This window comes from Danio rerio, chromosome 23 (assembly GCF_049306965.1).
Source record: "Danio rerio strain Tuebingen ecotype United States chromosome 23, GRCz12tu, whole genome shotgun sequence".
Classification (NCBI taxonomy): Eukaryota; Metazoa; Chordata; class Actinopteri; order Cypriniformes; family Danionidae; genus Danio; species Danio rerio.
Window position 1 is genome coordinate 42,461,733 of NC_133198.1, and position 20,335 is coordinate 42,482,067.

Consider the following 20,335-nt stretch of genomic DNA (forward strand, 5'->3'; position numbering starts at 1 on the left):
AGACCGGAAGTCTCGTGCCAAAAAGATTCAAATGGCAGCGCCCGATCGTCTGCGGAGAATAAGGTCAATAGTAGGTTATTTATTAAGTATCTGTACTGTATATGACATGGGCCTGCTGGTTAGAACTTTCTGCTGTGGTTTACATGTGTCAAATTGTAAAAGTAGACTTTTCAAATAAAAAAAATTAAAGAAACAAACAATATCCTACTTAATAATAATAATCATCATCATCATAATTAATATTATTATTAAAGCATGATTTGTTCATTTCTGATAAATAATATATATTACATTTAATTTTATAATAAATAGCCTCATTATTTATTTATATGATTTATATGAAATTAGAATACGTGTTAGCTTTTGTAAATGATGTTTTAGAATATGTAATGTTCAATTTCTCAATAATATTAATAAAGCAAACCCTGTTCGCTTTAACTCGTTGGATTGAAACGGTGCTTCATTCGCACAACTTTTATGCGATAATGCAGTTTTGCACATAAAGTTCATTCGCATTTTTGGATGGAAACATAGCTACTACTGTAAACAGAGCTACTGTACGGTCACACCTGCTTGGTGTAAATGCTTGAAAATGATTCAGTTGAAAATATTCTTTAGAAACTTAACAGTAATTAAAAAGTAATTAGATATTTTACTTTTATAAAGTAAATGAAAAGGTACACTACATATTACATTTTAAATAAAGAAAATTGAAATCCGTAATTTATTACATTTCTAAAGTAACCTCCCCAACACTGCCTACACATCAAAGATATTGCTCAAGAAATGTATTTTGAAGACAACTTGTACAAATTTGTCCTTTGTTTAGTAGGACTAGTTTCTTACTCATCCCATCTAAAATAATGTGTAATAGGTATATGTATAATATGTATAATCAGGGATGGGTTGAAATGTATTTTAAAATAAAACATTAAATAACTCCCTTTTAGCTGTAAGATGGTAACAATTTGAAGGTGTATGAGCAGGATGTCTCTCATCATTGACAATTTAATACTCCGTCTTTGTGTGTACTATCAATGCTCTTTAGTTTGATTAAGAACAATTTACCGTTACTTGCTGTTGTTAACGTTACACCACCTTCCCCAAGTGAGCTCTTCTAGGCCTCAGAAGCATTTCAATATTCCAAAGCTATAAATGGACTTGGCGCACAGCGTCTCACTGACTTAATAAGAGAAATATTTAAAAAGTAACTCGAAATGAAAAATTCTCAAGCTAATAAAAGTTAGCTAATTATATTCACTTTACGATGTGCACAAGCTGCAGTGCACTCACGTTATTAACGTCGCCTTCCGCGTCTCCGCCATTTTCAGCAAATCAGCTTTGGCAAACGCCAAGTTCGCCAACAACAATTATGTTTAACTTATGTCCATTCTTGACCAGCAGATCAATATATTCAGCTGGACATCGCGTTTCTCTCCATATTCGGATTCAGAGCTGCCGTGTCGTTAACATTAGTTAAAAGACATAAAAAGCATGGTGCAGTATTTGGACATTTCCATTTTTCAGCAGTGGGGGGACTTCAGCATTTTGTTTTTAAAAAGTTACACATATTTTACAGACATATTTCGTATTTCTTTATTCAAAATGGTACATATAAAACAATAATGTAATGTTTTCATTAATAAAACTTTAATATAATACTGAACTCTAGCGTAGTTCACTTTAGCGGTATACAATCCCCCCTCCCACTCCCCCCTCAAACGCGCGTCCTATTACTACGGCAACCGTGGAACGTGGAGCGTTGGAATTTGACGCGCGGTCAAAAAGAATTTCGTCAGTTCATTTGGAATTCGCAGTTCAGTAGTCAGAAATCGGTATTAACGCTAAACTCAATGGCGAGTAACCAGAGATATATCCGATTATTGGTTTTCGTCGACGACGAATTATATCAAACTCCAATCCCAGTTCATGTTGAATCGCAAATTACAGATGTGAATATGGATGCCGGAGTTTCAAACAGCACTTGTGAGGATCAGGGTGGCATAGACGCCTCTCCTGAAACCACAGAAGATAACAACCCAACAGGTAAAACTCTCACACTATTTTTCAGTTGACAAACACACAAAAAGATCTCAAATGTTTTCACTGACAAAATGAGTTGTAAATATATATATATATATAGAGAGAATAAATATATAATATATGTATTCTGGAAATATGAAACACATTTTTATCACGACTGGCTGCAACACACTGCAGAAATGGAGTACAATAGAGGGATGTTTAACAGTGTGTACATCATCTTTCCTCAAAATTATAAGGCTGATTGCTTAGGAATTGGGATACTATTACTGTTAAAGTTTTAAATATTTGGCATGATACAAGACTTGTGAATTAGTTCACCCAAAGTTTTAAATTAACTTAATATTTACTCAGCGTCAAGTAGATCCAACACTTAGAGAGTTTTTGTTTCTGTTGAACACAAAAGAAGATAATTTGAAGAATGTTGCAAATCTGTAAATATCACCATAGTTTTTCTATAACTGCACTTTATAACTTATTCCAGTATCCTGCACTTGCTGCTATTGCACTGCTGGTTAGACCTAAACTGCATTTCGTTGCATTGTACTTGTACATGTGTAATGACAATAAAGTTGAATCTAATCTAAAAATCTGTACCACAGTGTTTGTTTTTCCTAATATAGAGGTCAGTGGTCACAGCGTTCTACAACATATATATTCTTTAGTGTTTAGCAGCAGAAGTTGTTTAATAAGATATTTCATTTGTGATTCTCTCTTGACTTTAGGCACAAAATGTTGAGCTATAATCACAGATTGCAGAGACTGAGATGCTCATTTTATACCAACATGATATATTCAGTTCATCTGCTTATTGTGATTCTGTTTCTAGACTGTTTAATTTGGCTAATCTATTACATTTTCTTGTTTATTCAGCTTAAATTATATTTTGAGGAGTGTGTTGCAGCCATCAGAATTTATTTATCTCATTGAAAACACTGGAAATACTTTTATAAATAACTAAAAGGTCTTCACATATCTTTAATTTTGGGTACATACAACAAATGTAGACTTTACAGTGAACTGAATCCAATAATGTAGAATATAAAATGCAGAAATGTGATAGGAAATGTTTGATTCTGTTATTAAATCCTGTTTTACAACTTTTTAAACTGCCATCAGTTAAAACAGTCAAAATAGTTATTTTATGCAACAGTTTATATAACTTAAAAGCGCAAAAAATAATAATGATTTATTTATATACTGTATAAAGATTATATCATTCAAATTATTTCATAATGTTCAAATCCTAATGTATGATTGAGGTGGAAACCGTCAAGAATAGGTATTATAGGAGTCTTCAATCTACAAACATACATACTGTTATACATACATACGTGTACTTGACATAATTTGTGTTCCAATGTGCACTAAATGCACTCACAAATCTAGAATCATATATATAGACAGAGAGAGAGAGAGAGAGAGACCAATTTGAATTAATGTACACTACCAGTCAAACGTTTGGGGTCATTTTTCATGTTTTCATCAAGGCTGCATTTGTTTAATGTTAGAACATTGTTAAATATTTATTTATTACATATATATTACTCATTGTATGTAGTTCAAATTTTTTATTACTACAGTCATTATTGCTTTTTACAGTTACCATTACTAATATTATTAAGATTTCTGAAAAATCATTTGACTCTGAAAACTGGAGTAATGAAGATTCATCATTAAAATCACTGGAATAAATTAAATTATTAACTAATTTTGAACAGTTCTTTTATAGTGCAATAACATTTTACAATTTTACAATTTGTACTGTATTTTTGATTAAATAAATGCAGCTTTGATGAGCAGGAGAGGCTTATTTCAAAACATTTAAAAAATCCTACTGACCCCAAACATTTGACCATATAACTACATGTTATTGTGACCACATATTAATTATCCATGTCTACTCAGTGTTTGAAGATGTCAACTTTTGTTTTTGTTTTTCAGAGGTTGGATATAATCCAACTGATTCAGAGGAATTGTGTTTCACGATTCCAAGTGTTCCAACATTAGAACTTGAATTGGATATGGTTGATCCAGAAGGCGTCCCAAGTCCAAGTCGTTCTGAACAGGAGCCTGTAATTACAGCAAGTCAGGAGGTCGACATCAGTGATGCCATGAACCTAACAGGTAAATGTCAACATTTGAGCATTTGAGATGCAATATTGCAATATGATAGAAATTGTTTACAAGTCAGTCTAATTATGCAGTATGTGCTTGGATAACATAACATACTTATAATCTTTTTTTCAGAAGTTCCCGAAGTGACGAAGATTGGCAAATTCTTCTCCTTCTGTCGAAAACTTTTTGGGTTCTCGGCACAATCTGAGACAGATCCTGATTTGCTGAGTATTTCAGAAGGAAGTGATTATGAATCAGCTTCTGAAATGGATGAGGTCGACATGGAGCAATCATATGTTCCTGATCCAGAAACTGAATTGGATTTGGTTGATCCGGAAGGTGTCCCAGTTCCAAGACGTTTTGGGCAGGAACCTGTGTTTAGAGAAACTCTATATGTTGACCTCATCAAACCTCATACGTCCTATGACTTGAAGAGCTCTGCGTTGGCATCTGAACTTCTGCAGGACCCAGCAGAGCCTTCAACAGAAGAGGTGGAGAGCACCAGTGGGATTAATCTGGGTGGCATGAATGTTTCTCCTGAAATCCCACTGGTGGACAAACAAACAGGTAAATATATCAATAGTCTTGATGAGATTCAATATTGCAATGGCAAACGAGTCAGCCTAATTAAGCTATTATGCAATCTGTGGTTGAAGATAACATAACTTCTAATGTTTTTGCAGAAGTACCTGAAGTGTGGAAGATGTCTGCAGATGTCCCAATGATGTATACGTTCTCGGCACAGCATCAGACAGATCCCGATGTTGCTGAGATGATAAGTGTTTCAGAGGCAAGCGATTATGAATCAGCTTCTGAAATGAATGAGGTCGACATGGAGCAACCATGTGCTCCTGAGCCAGAAGCTGAATTGGATCTGGTTGATCCGGAAGGTGTCCCAGGTCCAAGCAGTTCTGAACAGAAAGCTGTGTTTAGAGAAACTCTACATGTTGACCTCATCAAACCTCATACTTCTTTCAACTTGAAGAGGTCTGTGCTGGTTTCTAAGCTTGTGAAGGACCCAGCAGAGCCTTCAACAGAAGAGGTGGAGAGCAGCAGTGGGATTAATCAGGGTGGCATGAATGCTTCTCCTGAAATCCCACTGCTGGACAGACCAACAGGTAAATACATCAACATGCTTTATGATTTGCAATATTGCAATGGCAAACAAGTCATTCTAATGAAGCTATTATGCAATCTGTGGTTGAAGATAACATAACTTTTTATATTTTTGCAGAAGTACCTGAAGTGTGGAAGATGTCTGCAGATGTCCCAATGATTTATAAGTTCTCGGCACAGCATCAGACAGACCCAGATGTTGCTGAGATGATAAGTGTTTCAGAGGCAAGCGATTATGAACCAGCTTCTGAAATGAATGAGGTCGACATGGAGCAACCATGTGCTCCTGAGCCAAAAGCTGAATTGGATCTGGTTGATCCGGAAGGTGTCCCAGATCCGAGCAGTTCTGAACAGGAAGCTGTGTTTAGAGAAACTCTACAAGTTGACCTCATCAAACCTCATACTTCCTTCAACTTGAAGAGGTCTGTGCTGGTTTCTAAGCTTGTGAAGGAACCAGCAGAGCCTTCAACAGAAGAGGTGGAGAGCAGCAGTGGGATCGACCAGGGTGGCATGAATGCTTCTCCTGAAATTCCACTGCTGGACAGACCAACAGGTAAATATATCAACAGTCTTTATGATATGCAATATTGCAATGGCAAACAAGTCATTCTAATGAAGCTATTATGCAATCTGTGGTTGAAGATAACATAACTTTTTATATTTTTGCAGAAGTACCTGAAGTGTGGAAGATGTCTGCAGATGTCCCAATGATTTATAAGTTCTCGGCACAGCATCAGACAGACCCAGATGTTGCTGAGATGATAAGTGTTTCAGAGGCAAGCGATTATGAACCAGCTTCTGAAATGAATGAGGTCGAAATGGAGCAACCATGTGCTCCTGAGCCAGAAATGGAATTGGATCTGGTTGATCCGGAAGGTGTCCCAGATCCAAGCAGTTCTGAACAGGAAGCTGTGTTTAGAGAAACTCTACAAGTTGACCTCATCAAACCTCATACTTCCTTTAACTTGAAGAGGTCTGTGCTGGTTTCTAAGCTTGTGAAGGAACCAGCAGAGCCTTCAACAGAAGAGGTGGAGAGCAGCAGTGGGATTAATCAGGGTGACATGAATGTTTCTCCTGAAATCCCACTGGTGGACGGACAAACAGGTAAATACATCAACAGTCTTTATGAGATTCAATATTGCAATGGCAAACAAGTCAGTCTAATTAAGCTATTATGTAATTGTGTAACTGAAGATAACATTATATTTTTTTTCCACAGGCTTTCCAAAAGTGAAGATCATCAGGAAAATTGGTGCACTCATCCAAAAGCGGTTTAGTATTTTAGTACAGCCTAAGATGGACCCCGCTGTTGAAATATATGAGGTCGACACAGAGCAAACAAGTGTTTCTGACCCAGAAGCTGAATTGGATCTGGTTGATCCAGAAGGCGTCCCACGTCCAAGCAGTTTTAAACAGAAACCTTTGTTTAGAGAAACTCTACATGTTGACCGCATCAAACCTCGCGTTTCCTTCAACTTGAAGAGGTCTGTGCTGGTTTATAAACCAGGAGAGCCTTCAACAGAAGAGGTGGAGAGCAACAGTGGGATTGACCAGGATGGCATGAATGCTTCTCCTGAAACCACTCAGGTGTACAGACCAACAGGTAAATATATTAACAGAGCTTATAAAATGCAATATTGCAATGAGGTGCAAATAGAAATGATGTACAAGTCAGTGTAATCAAGCTATTGTGCGATCTGTGGCTGAAGATAACATTTTTCTCCTAATGTTCCAACAGTGAAGAAGATCAAGAAAATTGGTGCATTCATCCAAAAGCTTTTTGGGTTCTCGGCACAGCCTAAGACTGTTGAAATATGTCAGGTTGACACAGCGCAAACAAGTGTTCCTGAGCCAGAAGCTGAATTGGATCTGGTTGATCCGGAAGGTGTCCCAAGTCCAAGCGGTTCTGAAAAGGAACCTGTGCCAACAGAAAGTATGGACGTCAACATCACAGATGCCATGAACCCAACAGGTAAATGTTAACAGAGCATTTGAGATTCAATATTACAATGAAATGCAAACATGGCTATAAATTCAGACTACTTTACGTTAGTGGAGATGTTTCTAATAACATTATTTATCTTCTTTTTTTTCAGAAAGTACCAAAGTGAGCAAGATTAGCAAAATCTGTGCATTCTTCAAAAAGCTTCATGGCATCACAGCAAAGCTTAAGACCAAACCTGATGCACCACAGCGGTTGAGTGTCCCAGATGCAAGCACTCCTGATGTGACTGACCCAACAGGGCCTGTTGTGACCGATGAGGATGCCGTGGATTATTCTCCTGAAACCCCTGAAGATCACCGGCCAACAGGTAAAGCAATGAGAGCCAGCATTACAATGAGAAATCTTTTAAATCATTCACACAATGGAGGAACATAACGATAAAGACAATGTGTTTAAAGTCATTCGACAGTTGATTTTTATATTCTAGGAAAAATCTAAATGTAATGTCTTTGTTTTTTTCCCTTTTAGGAATCACCAAAGAGTGGATGATGAATAAACTTTCTGAATTCTACTACAAGCTTACAAGTCCTAGACACGATCTTGGAAAGCCGGGTCCAAGCAGTTTGCCTCCTCACAAACTGCTGGAAGAAATTTTCGACTTTGAGAAGCTTGCAGAGTTATTACAAATAGAAGCCACCGTGAACAAATGTACACTGCCCCTGTCACCATATACGGAGGTCTGGCGCAATGTCTACATTGGAGATGAGTAAGTCTACAGCACAAAAACAGCATAGACCATGTGATAAACTAAAATGAGGGAGTATTAATAGGAATCAAGTAAGGAATGGTTGACAGTTATTAGAAAAATACTCGACCATCTCAGGAGTGTGAAACTATTTTAGCTTTGTGTTTTCTGAAAATAATTGCACGCCTTTTTAGTGAAAGACTAACCAAAATTGTGTTATTGTGCAGAGAGACAGCAAGAAATCGACGCAAACTGATGGAATTGGGAGTCACCCACATCCTAAATGCAGCAGCGCCGAAGATGACCTGGGTGGGAAAAATAAAGAAGAATGGAGTAAGCGGAAAGATCCTTACAGGACCGGAATATTATGAAGGCATGCACATCAAATATTGCGGCTTGCCTACAACATACGACCAGTTCAGAATCATCAGATACTTCTGGCCAGCTGGCAAGTTCATCAGAAAGGCCCTGAGAAATCCAGACAGTAAGATCTTTTCATCAAGCCTTTTACACTTACTAACTCAGGGTTCACCAATCTCGGCCGGTGTACCTGCAGGGTTTAGCTCCAACTTGCCTTAACACGTCTGCCTGGGTGTTTCTAGTATACCTAGTAAGACCTTGATTAGCTTGTTCAAGTGTTTTTGATTGGGGTTGGAGCTAAAATCTGCAGGACACCGGATCTCCAGGAACAAGTTTGGTGACCCCTGCACTAACTGTTTGCGTTTGACTTTGTGTTGACTCACTTTCTGATTTTATTTCCACAGATGTCCTGTTCATTCACTGCAGGCATGGTGTCAGTCACGCGCCAACACTGTTTGTAGCATATCTGATGATGTACTACAAAATACCTCTGGATGAAGCCATGAGTTATGTCACCAGGGCGAGGCGCATCAGGCCCTTCTCATCCTTTCTGCTCCAGTTGTCGTTACTTGAACCTAAGAAAAAGAAAGAAATCAAACGGCAACAAGGCATAGTAATATACAACTAAAAAAAGCACTGCACAGAAAGGTCGCTGGTTTGTGTGCCATATAGAAAGGGCCTCTTTGTCTACCTGGGACTCAAACCACCGACCCTAGCCCTAACTTATTTTTAAGCTTTCTTTTTTAATCTCTGGATATATGTGCACCCTAAAAAATGAGTTTCATATTAAGCAGGAAATACAATTAATGAATTAATACAAGCCCCAGTGATAGACGAATCTCTGTAGGTGACCTACTCACACCTGCACAATGTGCGATGTGCAGCTCTGCACAAGACGTTTGGTCAGAGGAGAAATGGCCGTGCCCAAACTGAGCCTGGTTTCTCTCGAGGTTTTTTTCCTTCACTTCAAATGGTGAAGTTTTGTTCCTCGCCACTGTCGCCACTGGCTTGCTTGGTTTGGGACTTGTGGAGCTGCGCATCGAAAGATTTGCTCTTCACTGTTTGGGCGTTCAGCAGTGGAAATTTAACCACACTGAACTGAACTAAACTGAAACTCAACCAGACTGAGCGTTTCAATTTACTAGAACTTCTGTTAACTGTGTTTATCTGTGCACTTAAACTATTGCTTTTCTTATTGTGCAAATGAAATTAATCAGAGCACAGATTCTGCCCCGATCTATGCTCTGATCGATTTCAACTTTGCACTTAAAAAAAGCAACTTTTTTTATTTTAGAATTTAGATGGTGCACTTTCCAAAGACAGTCACCGCTTAGATTGAGTTAAAGCTGAGGATCGGTATCCATAAGTATTGGAGAAAAGAATAAGCCAGGAGGATCCTGTTGCCCCAGCAGCTTCAACTGGTTTCCTTTTCCATAATACGCCTATGGATACCACTCCTCTGGCTTTGCCTGAGGCGGAGAAGAGGGAGGGCTGGGTGGTGAACTAATTTAAAATGTTATATATGTTTTTCAGATTTTATTCTTCTGTAAAAGCAATGCTCAGATTGAGTGCACAAAACAAGTCAGAGAATCATTTTTTCCTGCTCTATGCTGTGATTTATTTTAACTGTTTATTTATTTATTTTAACTGTGCAGAATGTCATTGTTTTTGTATTGTACATTTATTTGAATAAAGAAAATGTTCAAAAATCTTGTTGTATGTGTTTGATTTAATAATTGTCCTCATGTACACCCGTCTTTTCTTTAAGAACAAGTACAAAACTTGAAGAAAAACCCACACAAAAACAAGAGCTTTGTGATTTATAAGAAATGTTTCGTGTAGTAGATTTCAGAAAGTTTATTCAGATGTTCCCGAACCGTGATACGATACAGTGGTGTCACTGTTCGGTACGTTTTCGATACAGCAAAAAAAGAAAAAAGCCAGAGGATGAATCTCTGATTTAATTTAATTATTTAATTAATGTATTAAAACTAACATCATAAAAGTATGATCCTTTTTTTTTTTTTTTTACTTCAAACAGTGATAGAGCTACACTTCTGGGGTTTCTGCTTAACAACAAATAAAACAAATCCTTCTTTATACTCAAAACCAAAAAGCTGCTTATAAAAAAAATCATGTAATATTGTAGCAGTTAAACAAATAAAGAGAAAAGAACAATTTAGTTTTTATATGGAACTCAGTTTCAATCAATTTTTAAGTATTTTTTTTATTTTCAGAAAGATGAGTGTCCATCTTTTCTCCAGACTGCACAGATCTGCTTGATTTGATCTGCTATTTCAGTGGATCTGAAAGCAGGAATTATCTGACTGAAATGAGCTTATGAAGGAATAATGTAACGGATCTCCATTTCATTTAACATTTCCTTAAAACCCGACATTTTCACTATCGATTAAGATCTCTCAGATGTTTTTTTTCCACCGATCTCTTGGTGGCGGTGATAGTGCACGACGTATCTGAAGAGCGGTGGAGGCGTGTGCATGCTACTGTATGTACCTGAGTGGCGGGGGTGAGTACCTGTAGTAGTGTTTGGAGATTGGCTGTTTTGTGTCGGGGGTCAAGGGTTGCTGGGGCAAAGGAGGGTGGAGGCAGCTGCCAGGCTGACACAGAAGCTAGCAAGATTGCTTATGAGTGCATCATGATTTAATAAAGTTATATTCTGAGTTCAAAAGCGATGTTCTACTGTTTAACATGACAGCAGGGAAAGCAGCATGTTGTCTGCCACCTCATTTGGGATGCCATGTTGAGCGTTGTTGCACTGAAAACATTATATTTTGTACGTATTCCCTTTTATTCTTTTCGATGTTAGTCTGAATTGAATCGTTCGGTTTGTAATGCGTACCGAACCGAAAGTCTCGTACCGATCAGTTCAATACGTATCGTTACACCCTTAATATATATATATAATATATATATATAAGAGCTGCACAATTCTGGCTTAAATGAGAATCGCAATTTTTTTTTCTTAAAATATAGATCACGATTTTCTCACGATTCTGTAGATGTAAAATAAAGGTATGGTAAAAACAAACATGGCACAACATCGATAATATTATTATGTGTAGGTCTACTGGTTTTTATAAATAATTCTGTCTTACCTATAATAATTCTGATGTTGAATTATTATATTTGAGATATATGCTTGCAATCTGTCATATTAGACACATTTATTCACTGGTAAAATCAGACATTTGCCATTAACAGATTATATTCAACAATAGGCTAAAGTAGTTATACTGACATTGTAAACATTTATTTTCATGCACAACTGTGTATTCGCTATGAAAGAAAACAACTATCAAATGATTGTCGCAGTCATAACTCTAAATGCGATATGATCATTTAAATGAAGTGCACACTTTTGGTTTCATTTTGACTGCTAAGTGCCTGTTCATACTTCGCGCGCGGCTCCCAAACGATTACTCTGTGCCACAAACTGAATATTATTTACAACTGTATTACCCGTTACTCGCCATATATGCAGGTTCTGTTCACTAAAGAAGACGCGCGCGCGTCTATCATAAAGTAGAGCGCGCGCGCGCCATCTCTGATAACAGCTTACGGTCTGCAGCTCAAGTCAAGTGTGATTTTCCGGCCGCGAAAACATCATTATATGAAGACAAAAATGACATTTTTAGGTGAATTACACCTTACAAATACAGTATGTGACTCATTCAACATCATTTGGAGGTGTCAAGGTCTCTGAGCAACGTGTGTAAAACAATGAAAACACTCGTGCAGCCGCGATTTCTTCTCTCCTGAACTTGAAAATATGATTAACACAATCGTAATTAATTATGCAGCTCTACTTCGAAGCACAACCTGTGATAAAGATGGCTGATTTTGGTGACTTCAAAAAGGTAAGAACTGTTTCAGCAATTCAAAACACCAACGATATACAGCTTACCAAACACTAGTAACGTTAATGGTAACTTAGGCCTAATAAACAGTAACGTTACCAAGCTAATCAATATTTGAAGTATCGCATTTGTAAGCGACAAGATGACAAGGTAAGTGATTTCTTTGATTATTTGGACACCACAATACAAATCAAGGTGAGCAATTAGCACTAACAAACCACACAGTTATATAACGTTAGTTAAATCGTAATCATAAATCATAGCTGTCCTACACAAACGTAGTTTAACCATTACATGTGTTGTAAAACTGTTTACAAACGATGATCAATATTACATTACAGTAGTAAACTGTTAATTTTTGTATGTGGAGAAGAACAATTATGGCAGTGAGCTGTATGGTGAAATATATAAATACTTGCGCATATAGGCTACACTAGTATACATAATAATAATTTCTATTAAATATATATATAATATATATATATATAATATATATATATATATATATATAATATATATATATATATATATATATATATATATATATATATATTTTTTTTTTTTTTTTTTTTACAAATGGTTTCAATTTTCAGCAAAATACATTCACAACTTTTTTGTTTACTAAGGGTTTCCATCAAACTTGTAAAGGAGAACAAAATGGTCACTTCCAGACAAACTAGCTTCAAATATCAGATCAAACTTGACTTTTTTCCTACAGTACATAAAAAAGTTACTTTCGCCTCAGAAGATAAAAACGAAATGCAGTGAATGTGCAGTGGTTTTGGGGAGGTGTGAGATGCTTCAGGAGGTTATAATAATAATAAGACTGAACCATTTTGATGATGGACTTTGGCTGAGGGATTTTAGAATGACCAAAACAACATTTGATATGTTTTACAATATGATCGCTCTGCTGATTTGTCCATTAATGCCTTCACATTAGGTTCTGTGCGATTTGGGAAAATGTCTAATTGCGTTTTTTATTTTATTATTTTTTTGACGGATATTTCGATTTGATTTGCAATTTAATTTTGTAGTCAAGTCAATAATTCAATAATCTGCATTTTGGCTTCTTACTGCTAAAATGCTTAAAATAATTTCAATTATATTAGCAAACAATTCTGAAGTTTTACTTTGCTTTTGCTTGCTATTAGATTGAATGTCGCTGACAGTACTTTTAGTTGACATTTTAGCAAGAATGTAGGTTTGCACTTGACATTTGTGGGAACAGGTGAATTAAAAAACCCTCACTCCCGAAAAATAAATATTTATTATATCTTATTTAATTTTAATTATTTAATTAATAATATATTACTAAGTAATCCTGTCTTTAAACAATTTATTAAGTAAAATTTAATTATCAGGTCTGTAGACAAGGGGGGTTCGGGGGGTTCTTAACTCCAAAAGTTGGATTATTGTTATGTTTTAATGTTTTTTTATTAATTATTAGTTTATTTATTAGTTTGTTAGAAATAAAATAGTAACATAGTGTGATAAGCAATTTGACAAAATTATTTAAAATATTTTTGCTAGGTCCAAAAAGTGTGGTTATGATAACCATCCGAAAATCTAATCCAGCAAAAAATTGTTCCAAAAATGTCACTAAAATGTAATATTTATACCTCACAATTAAGTAGAAAATCAGGTGAATAACTGCAAAAATAACCCATTCAAAAAGTTGCATGTAAGAGAGAAACACGTCAAACTTATAAAATGTGAGAGCTCATGGAATCAACTTAAATGTGAGGAATTGACTGTTTTTAACAGCTTGTGACATCATCTGGCACATTATCTGAGTACATTTACATGGACACCAACACTCGGATTTTAATATGATTGAGACACTACTCTGATCAAGAGTCTACCACGTAAACAGTGATTTTTTTAATATCTTAAATGTCCACAGACACAAACTGCCAAGGAAACATTTCTAGGCTGGTGACGCAATGAAGTTAATGGATCTATGTGCTATAACATGTAATTGGGAATCATGTATATATCATTCAAAAAGCAACTCATGTAAACACCTGAATCATATTGCTGTCTTATTCAGATTAAGGCAAATCATCAGATCACTGATATAAAAGTAGTCACAAGCCCCAAATATATATATATATATATATGTATACATATATATGTATGTATATGTATATATATATGTATGTATATATATATATATATATATATATATATATGATATATATGTATGTATATATATGTATGTATGTGTGTATATATATATATATATATATGTATGTATGTGTGTGTGTGTGTGTGTGTGTGTGTGTATATATATATGTATGTGTGTATATATATATATATATATGTGTGTATATATATACACATATATATATATATATATATATATATATATATATATATATATATATGTGTGTGTGTGTGTGTGTGTGTGTGTGTGTGTGTGTGTGTGTGTGTGTGTGTATATATATATATGTGTGTGTGTATATATATATATATATATATATATATATATATATATATATATATATATATATATATATATATATATTTATTGTCAATTAATTTTGTGGCTAAAAAATATTGGTTCAGGCATCGGTACCATTTTAAAAGTATCGATTTAGCACCGGTATCGAAAAAAAAACAAAAAACGATACACAACCCTAATACAAAGGGAAAAAAGGTTTTAGATTTTTACCCAGACTGATGAAAAGTATATGTTTTAGAGCAGTGAGCCTGATACTGGGATGCCGTGATATTTTTATCCAAGGTTATCATACTGTCAGAGTCTTATATACCAGCCCATGCCTAGTGCAGTGTTGACTGTGATGATATAACCAAACCACCTGTTCTCTTTATTTCACAAAAGTGCTCCAAATTAAAGCAGTTAATCATTGACCAGTTCAGCCAACCCTGCTGTGATACAACAGAAGCTTATTTCATCCATTTCAATCTCAACAGAAACCAACAGATGACTCTTTGACTTCACATCTCAAGGCAAATAAGCATCTTGTAGCGTTTCCTCCATTGCCAGGCAACAGCTTGTTTGTGCCCTAACTAGGGTGGATGGCATGAATGAACCCAGTGTTCAGGAAGTGGCTCACTATGACATCACTGGCTTTGAGCAACATAAATAAATAAAGCAGCACGTGGGTCGCGACAGAACGCAGACACATTTCCCCCATTTATGCTCGTCGTTGCAGATACGCAGTGAGTCATACGCCCTTTATGTCAGATTAGATAATCAAATCAGATCTCATACACAATAACCGTGAAGGGAACAAATGGCCCCGATGTTTTCACTGGATGGGAATTTCATTCAGCGCTGTGTTACTGTAGAGTCTTTTCAAAACCGTTTTCTTTGACTTGTTTGAGGGAGATTGTGGAAAAGCGGATTGGCGAGTGATTGAACAAGAGCGTTCGATTGTGTAGTTTGGTTGTAGTGACATCATCATGCAATAATAGATGATGAAGGTCAGTTTTTAAAAAGTTCCTTGTATTATGAAACACTGATGGACACATTAACTGCTAATTACTATGAGCTCAGGCTCTGCTGAATGCAAGAGGCTGCAGGCAAATACACTGTTTTTATGCACTTGTCAATTTTGGTATTTTGGACTTGTTGGCTTTTTAAAAAGAAATTAGTTAGATTGCTTTAAATAAAGTGAGTAAATCTGTTGCCTTTAAGGTGCAGTAAGTGATTGTCTTCAGAAACATTTTTACTGTGGTGGTTGAAAGTCTCTTCACATTCTAAAGCAAATGATCTAAATATATTTATATGTATTTTTATATGCTGGGTAAGGCATAAGACCAAAAAAAGTTCATCCAATTAAATAGTCGGGCCGATAATTTCCATAATTCTGATAAATAGCACAAACTGTCTGTCAGCAGTTGTAGATTTGAACATCTGCGCATATGTTCACACAAATACTCAATCAAAACTTTTACAAATTCTTAATCAATATTTGGGTTACTTTTGCACACTTCGGACTTCTGCCCATCTCTGTTCACGCAGATCCGCCATTCATGCGTGCCTGCCTGCATTATTAAAAAGTACTAAAAAGTTTTCTAACTGGTGAATGACACGATCTAGTGGGTCTCAGTCATCTTTTACGTGCACATTTGTGATTTCAGGATGCGTGGCTTTGGGCGCCAGGGAAGGGATTGTATTTGAAATATATTATGCAGTTAGCATTTAGGCATATCATCCGGCCGGCCGGAGATGCACATGCACATAAATATAGCAGCATTTTTTTAATACACTGTATAACAATAATTAATATTTTTACAGTGCTGTGATGGTTGGGTTTAGGGTTGGGGTGGGGGTGGTCGTTAAAAATACAATTTATTCAGTAATTTAATAGATAACAAATAATACTCTGTACAACTACTGTTTTTTTAGGACGGCAACTAACGATTGTTTTAATAATTGATTAATCTGTCCATTATTTCTTTGATTAATTTTTTCCAACCCTTTATTCAAAAAAGTTCATCCCTGAGATGTTATAATAACAATAATAAAAAAAACTAAGAAGTTTTGTCCTGTTTTCAACTCAAATAAAAAAAAAAAATCTCAAATTAAGATACATACTAGACACAAGAAGTAGCCAATACAATCTCACGGCAGTTCGTAACTTTTTGATTTAGTGGCTAATTCGTATAAATTTTTACGATCTAATTTGTACTATTTATTACAATTTGCTCATCACCCAATGACGGTTGGGGTTAGGGGTGGGGTTAGGTGCCACGCCTCCTTTTTTAAAATCGTACATTTTCGTACGTCTGAACGAATCTGTACAATTAGCCACTAAACTGACAAAACGTGAATGCTCGTACTTGCATTTCCTTGTGAGATCAGGCTGGAAGTAGCATAAGAAATAGCTTGTTTTCTGAAAAAAAAAACACCTCAAAATAAGTAATAATTGGCTTAAACAAGCAAAATTATTTGCCAATGGGGTAAGAAAAACAATCTTAAGATATAATCTCAAATAAAAATGTTCTCATGCCATATTGCTTGTCTGTTCTTGATTTAAGATTTTTTTTTTACATAATTTTGACTAAAAACGAGACAAAAGAAAGAAAGAAGGAAAGAAAACCTTTTTCCAATGCAGCTATACATAACCACAAATGGAAAAATGAATGATCCAAAAAGGCGAGTGAATAAAAACTTTAGTCTTGCAAAGAAATGTAGTGAATAATATAAATAATTCTTGTTAACTTCAGACCGCAACCATATCCGATCTAGCAACAACCACTTTAAGTTACTAGTTGACTTTATTTAACAACAGTGAGTAAACCCATCAACTTGGCACATTAGGTTGACGTAACTTATTTTTTTTAGAATTATGCAATTAGATCTTACTTAATCTTTTAAAGACAATGGGTTTACTCACTTTTTAAAAATCAACAACCAGTGTCTAATGCAGGGGTGGCCAACCCTGTTCCTGGAGAGCCACCTTCCTGCAGATTTCAGTTGCTACCCATATCAAACACACCTGCCTGTATTTATCACGTGGTGTTCAGGTCCTAATTAATTGGTTCAGGTGTGTTTGATATGGGTAGCAACTGAAATCTGCAGGAAGGTGGTTCTCCAGGAACAGGGTTGGCCACCCCTGGTCTAATGTGCACGCACTAGTATATTTTCAAAAAGCACTAGTATCTAAAGAATAAGTAACATAAAAATAGATACTAGTACAGGTTATAGATTAAATGTCAAAACGGCTTGCCATACAACTGAGGAAGTATGGTTAATTTGAAAATTTATTTTATTATTATTATTTTTTTTTACAATTAACCCTTGCCTTAATGCAGTGATGTTCTGCATAGATGTTGTGGATGATTGATTCTGCTGTGCTTTTGATGGTAATAATCATGGTTGGAAAAGGCCAGTGGTTGAATCGCGCAGCAGGCTGCTTGCGTGGCAGGAATCACTGCTGCTCCTGTAAAGAAAGCCCTGTTCAAATAGAAAAAACATGTCACACCCATGCCATGACCAACAGTAAATACTTGTTTTGATAGAATAATGCTGCGCTTGTACAGTAGCCGGGACTTCTGCATCATACAGCAGGAGACGTTAGTCACCTTCAGGAGTAAAGCTTATTACCTCATCAAAACATGAAAAAACATTTAATAACTTAATCAAAACTGAGCAACACACACTCATCAGCTGCAGGTCCATGTAAAGAAGTAAACAACACCTTTTTTTATAGTTGATTTCAAGGCTGAAGTTCAAGTAATTGTGATGGGATTATGAATAAACTGAACTATCAAAAAATATATTGTTTATTTAGTAAGGAGACATTCAATGATTAAATATGCTACAGTAAAGCTTTGCACTCGACTTTGCATCACAGATAGGAATGACACTTTTAATACATACAAAAATAGAAAGCAGTTATTGTTATATTTTTTTACTGTTTCTGCTAACTTTTAATACATTTGCTGTATTTTTGAATAAAATAAAATGTAGGCTTGATGGGCATATTATGTGAATTTCAAGCCAGTATGAGAATATTTAGCCTAAACTTTTTTTTAATTACAGTTTTATTGTATTTATATAGACATATTTATTTAATATATATATATATATATATATATATATATATATATATATATATATATATATATATATATATATATATATATATATATATATATACACATACATACATACATATATATAGTTAATACTTTTTTAAATATTTCACAAGTGCTGTGTAATAGAGATATTTCTGTCAACACATTTCTAAACCTAATTGATTTAGTAACATTTCTGACTTTATATTGTATACATGACTATATACAATCAGCAACAATACTCAGGTAGGCTGTGGCATTGACATGATGCTCAATTGGTACTAATGGGCACAAAGTGTGCCAAGAACACATCCCCAACAACATTAAGCCCTCACCACAAGCCTGAACCTTTGATACAAGGTAGCATGGATCCATGCTTTCATGTTGTTTACACCAAATTCTGACCCCACCATCTGAATGTCACAGCAGAATTTGAGACTCATCAGAGCAGGCAACGTTTCTCCAGTCTTCTATTGTCTAATTCTGTTGAGCCTTTGCAAACTGTAGCCTCAGTTTCCTGTTCTTTGTTGACAGGAGTGGCACCAGGTGTGGTCTTCTGCTGCTGTAGCCCATCTGCCTCAAGGTTGGACATGTTGTGTGTTCATAGATGCTCTTCTGCATACCTTGGTTGTAATGAGTAGTTATTTGAGTTACTGTTCCCTTTCTGTTAGCTGGAACCAGTCTGGCCATTCTCCTCTGACCTCTGGAATCAACAAGGCATTTGCGCCCACAGAACTGCCGCTCACTGGATATGTTCTCTTTTTCGGACCATTCTCTGTAAACAGTAGAGATGGTTGTGCAGGAAAATCCCAGTAGATCAGCAGTTTCTGAAATACTCAGACCAGCCCGTCTGGCACCAACAAACCATGTTTAAAGTAATTAAAATCACCTTTCTTTCCTATTCTGATGCTCGGTTTGAACTGCAGCAGATCGTCTTGACCATGTCGACATGCCTAAATGCATTGAGTTGCTGCCATGTGATTGGCTGATTAAAAATTTGCAGCAAAGAGCAGTTGGCCGGATGTATCTAATAAAATGGCCGTGAGTGTATAGTACAACATTTGTATGTTAGGGAAAAATTTTTAAAAAGTTTTTAAAATAGCAAAAGTTAAGAGAAAGAAAAAAATGTGTAACGTTTTGAAATGTTATAGTTTTATTTTTTTCCCTCAATTTTTGGCATGAATTTAAATGTATTATCTTTCTATTTCTGAAGATGTTCGGTGGCAAAAAATGTATTTTAATAAATATATCTGGTTATGTTATAAATATATAAGGTTTTGTTCAAATCCATCAAAATTTATGACCTATATTCACTGAGAAATGGATTTAAAAAATTTCATTTTCAAAATGAGGTGTACTCGTTTATGCTGAGCTCTGTATGTAGGCATATTTATTCATATTCATATTTCAATATAAATGGATTTGAATAATATTGATATTTATTGGAGATTATGTCTTCTTGAATGTTTTTAACAGTGTTACTTTATAAAATTCAAGTCTCAGTCAATGTGATCTCAACATACAAATGCTTATATTACGTTTTAATTCCATATTTAGTGTGTGCTTAAATAACAC

General features: G+C 35.5%; 2 protein-coding genes across 7 annotated transcripts in view; both read left to right on the forward strand.

The window, feature by feature from the left end:
- Positions 1-20,335, forward strand: part of mical1 (microtubule associated monooxygenase, calponin and LIM domain containing 1) — a 508,844-nt gene that overhangs the window by 127,882 nt on the left and 360,627 nt on the right. The gene's annotated exons all lie outside the window — the stretch shown is intronic.
- On the forward strand, positions 730-11,109 carry LOC137489145 (uncharacterized). Of its 6 annotated transcripts, none has more exons than XR_012398696.1 (13): positions 1,742-2,046; positions 3,988-4,170; positions 4,294-4,728; positions 4,845-5,279; positions 5,396-5,830; positions 5,947-6,381; positions 6,497-6,619; positions 6,694-6,880; positions 7,016-7,249; positions 7,374-7,589; positions 7,751-7,988; positions 8,195-8,451; positions 8,732-10,031. XR_012398696.1 is itself a non-coding variant. In XM_073939321.1 (12 exons), the coding sequence occupies exons 1-12, from the start codon at positions 1,854-1,856 to the stop codon at positions 8,953-8,955; spliced, it is 3,666 nt and encodes a 1,221-aa protein (XP_073795422.1). In that variant the 5' UTR covers positions 730-1,853; the 3' UTR covers positions 8,956-11,109. The 6 variants fall into 6 exon arrangements, 4 of the variants coding, with proteins under 4 accessions (XP_073795422.1, XP_073795421.1, XP_073795423.1 ...); XR_012398697.1 differs by having other exon boundaries at positions 4,297-4,728; XM_073939321.1 differs by having other exon boundaries at positions 730-2,046; positions 4,297-4,728; positions 6,497-6,880; positions 8,732-11,109.

Coding starts and splice junctions, on each gene's coding strand:
- LOC137489145 (XM_073939320.1), top strand. CDS start 1,854: ATGGCGAGTAACCAGAGATATATCCGATTATTGGTTTTCGTCGACGAC. Junction 4,171..4,293: donor TGATGCCATGAACCTAACAG/GTAAATGTCAAC, acceptor TCTTTTTTTCAG/AAGTTCCCGAAGTGACGAAG. Junction 7,989..8,194: donor AATGTCTACATTGGAGATGA/GTAAGTCTACAG, acceptor GTTATTGTGCAG/AGAGACAGCAAGAAATCGAC.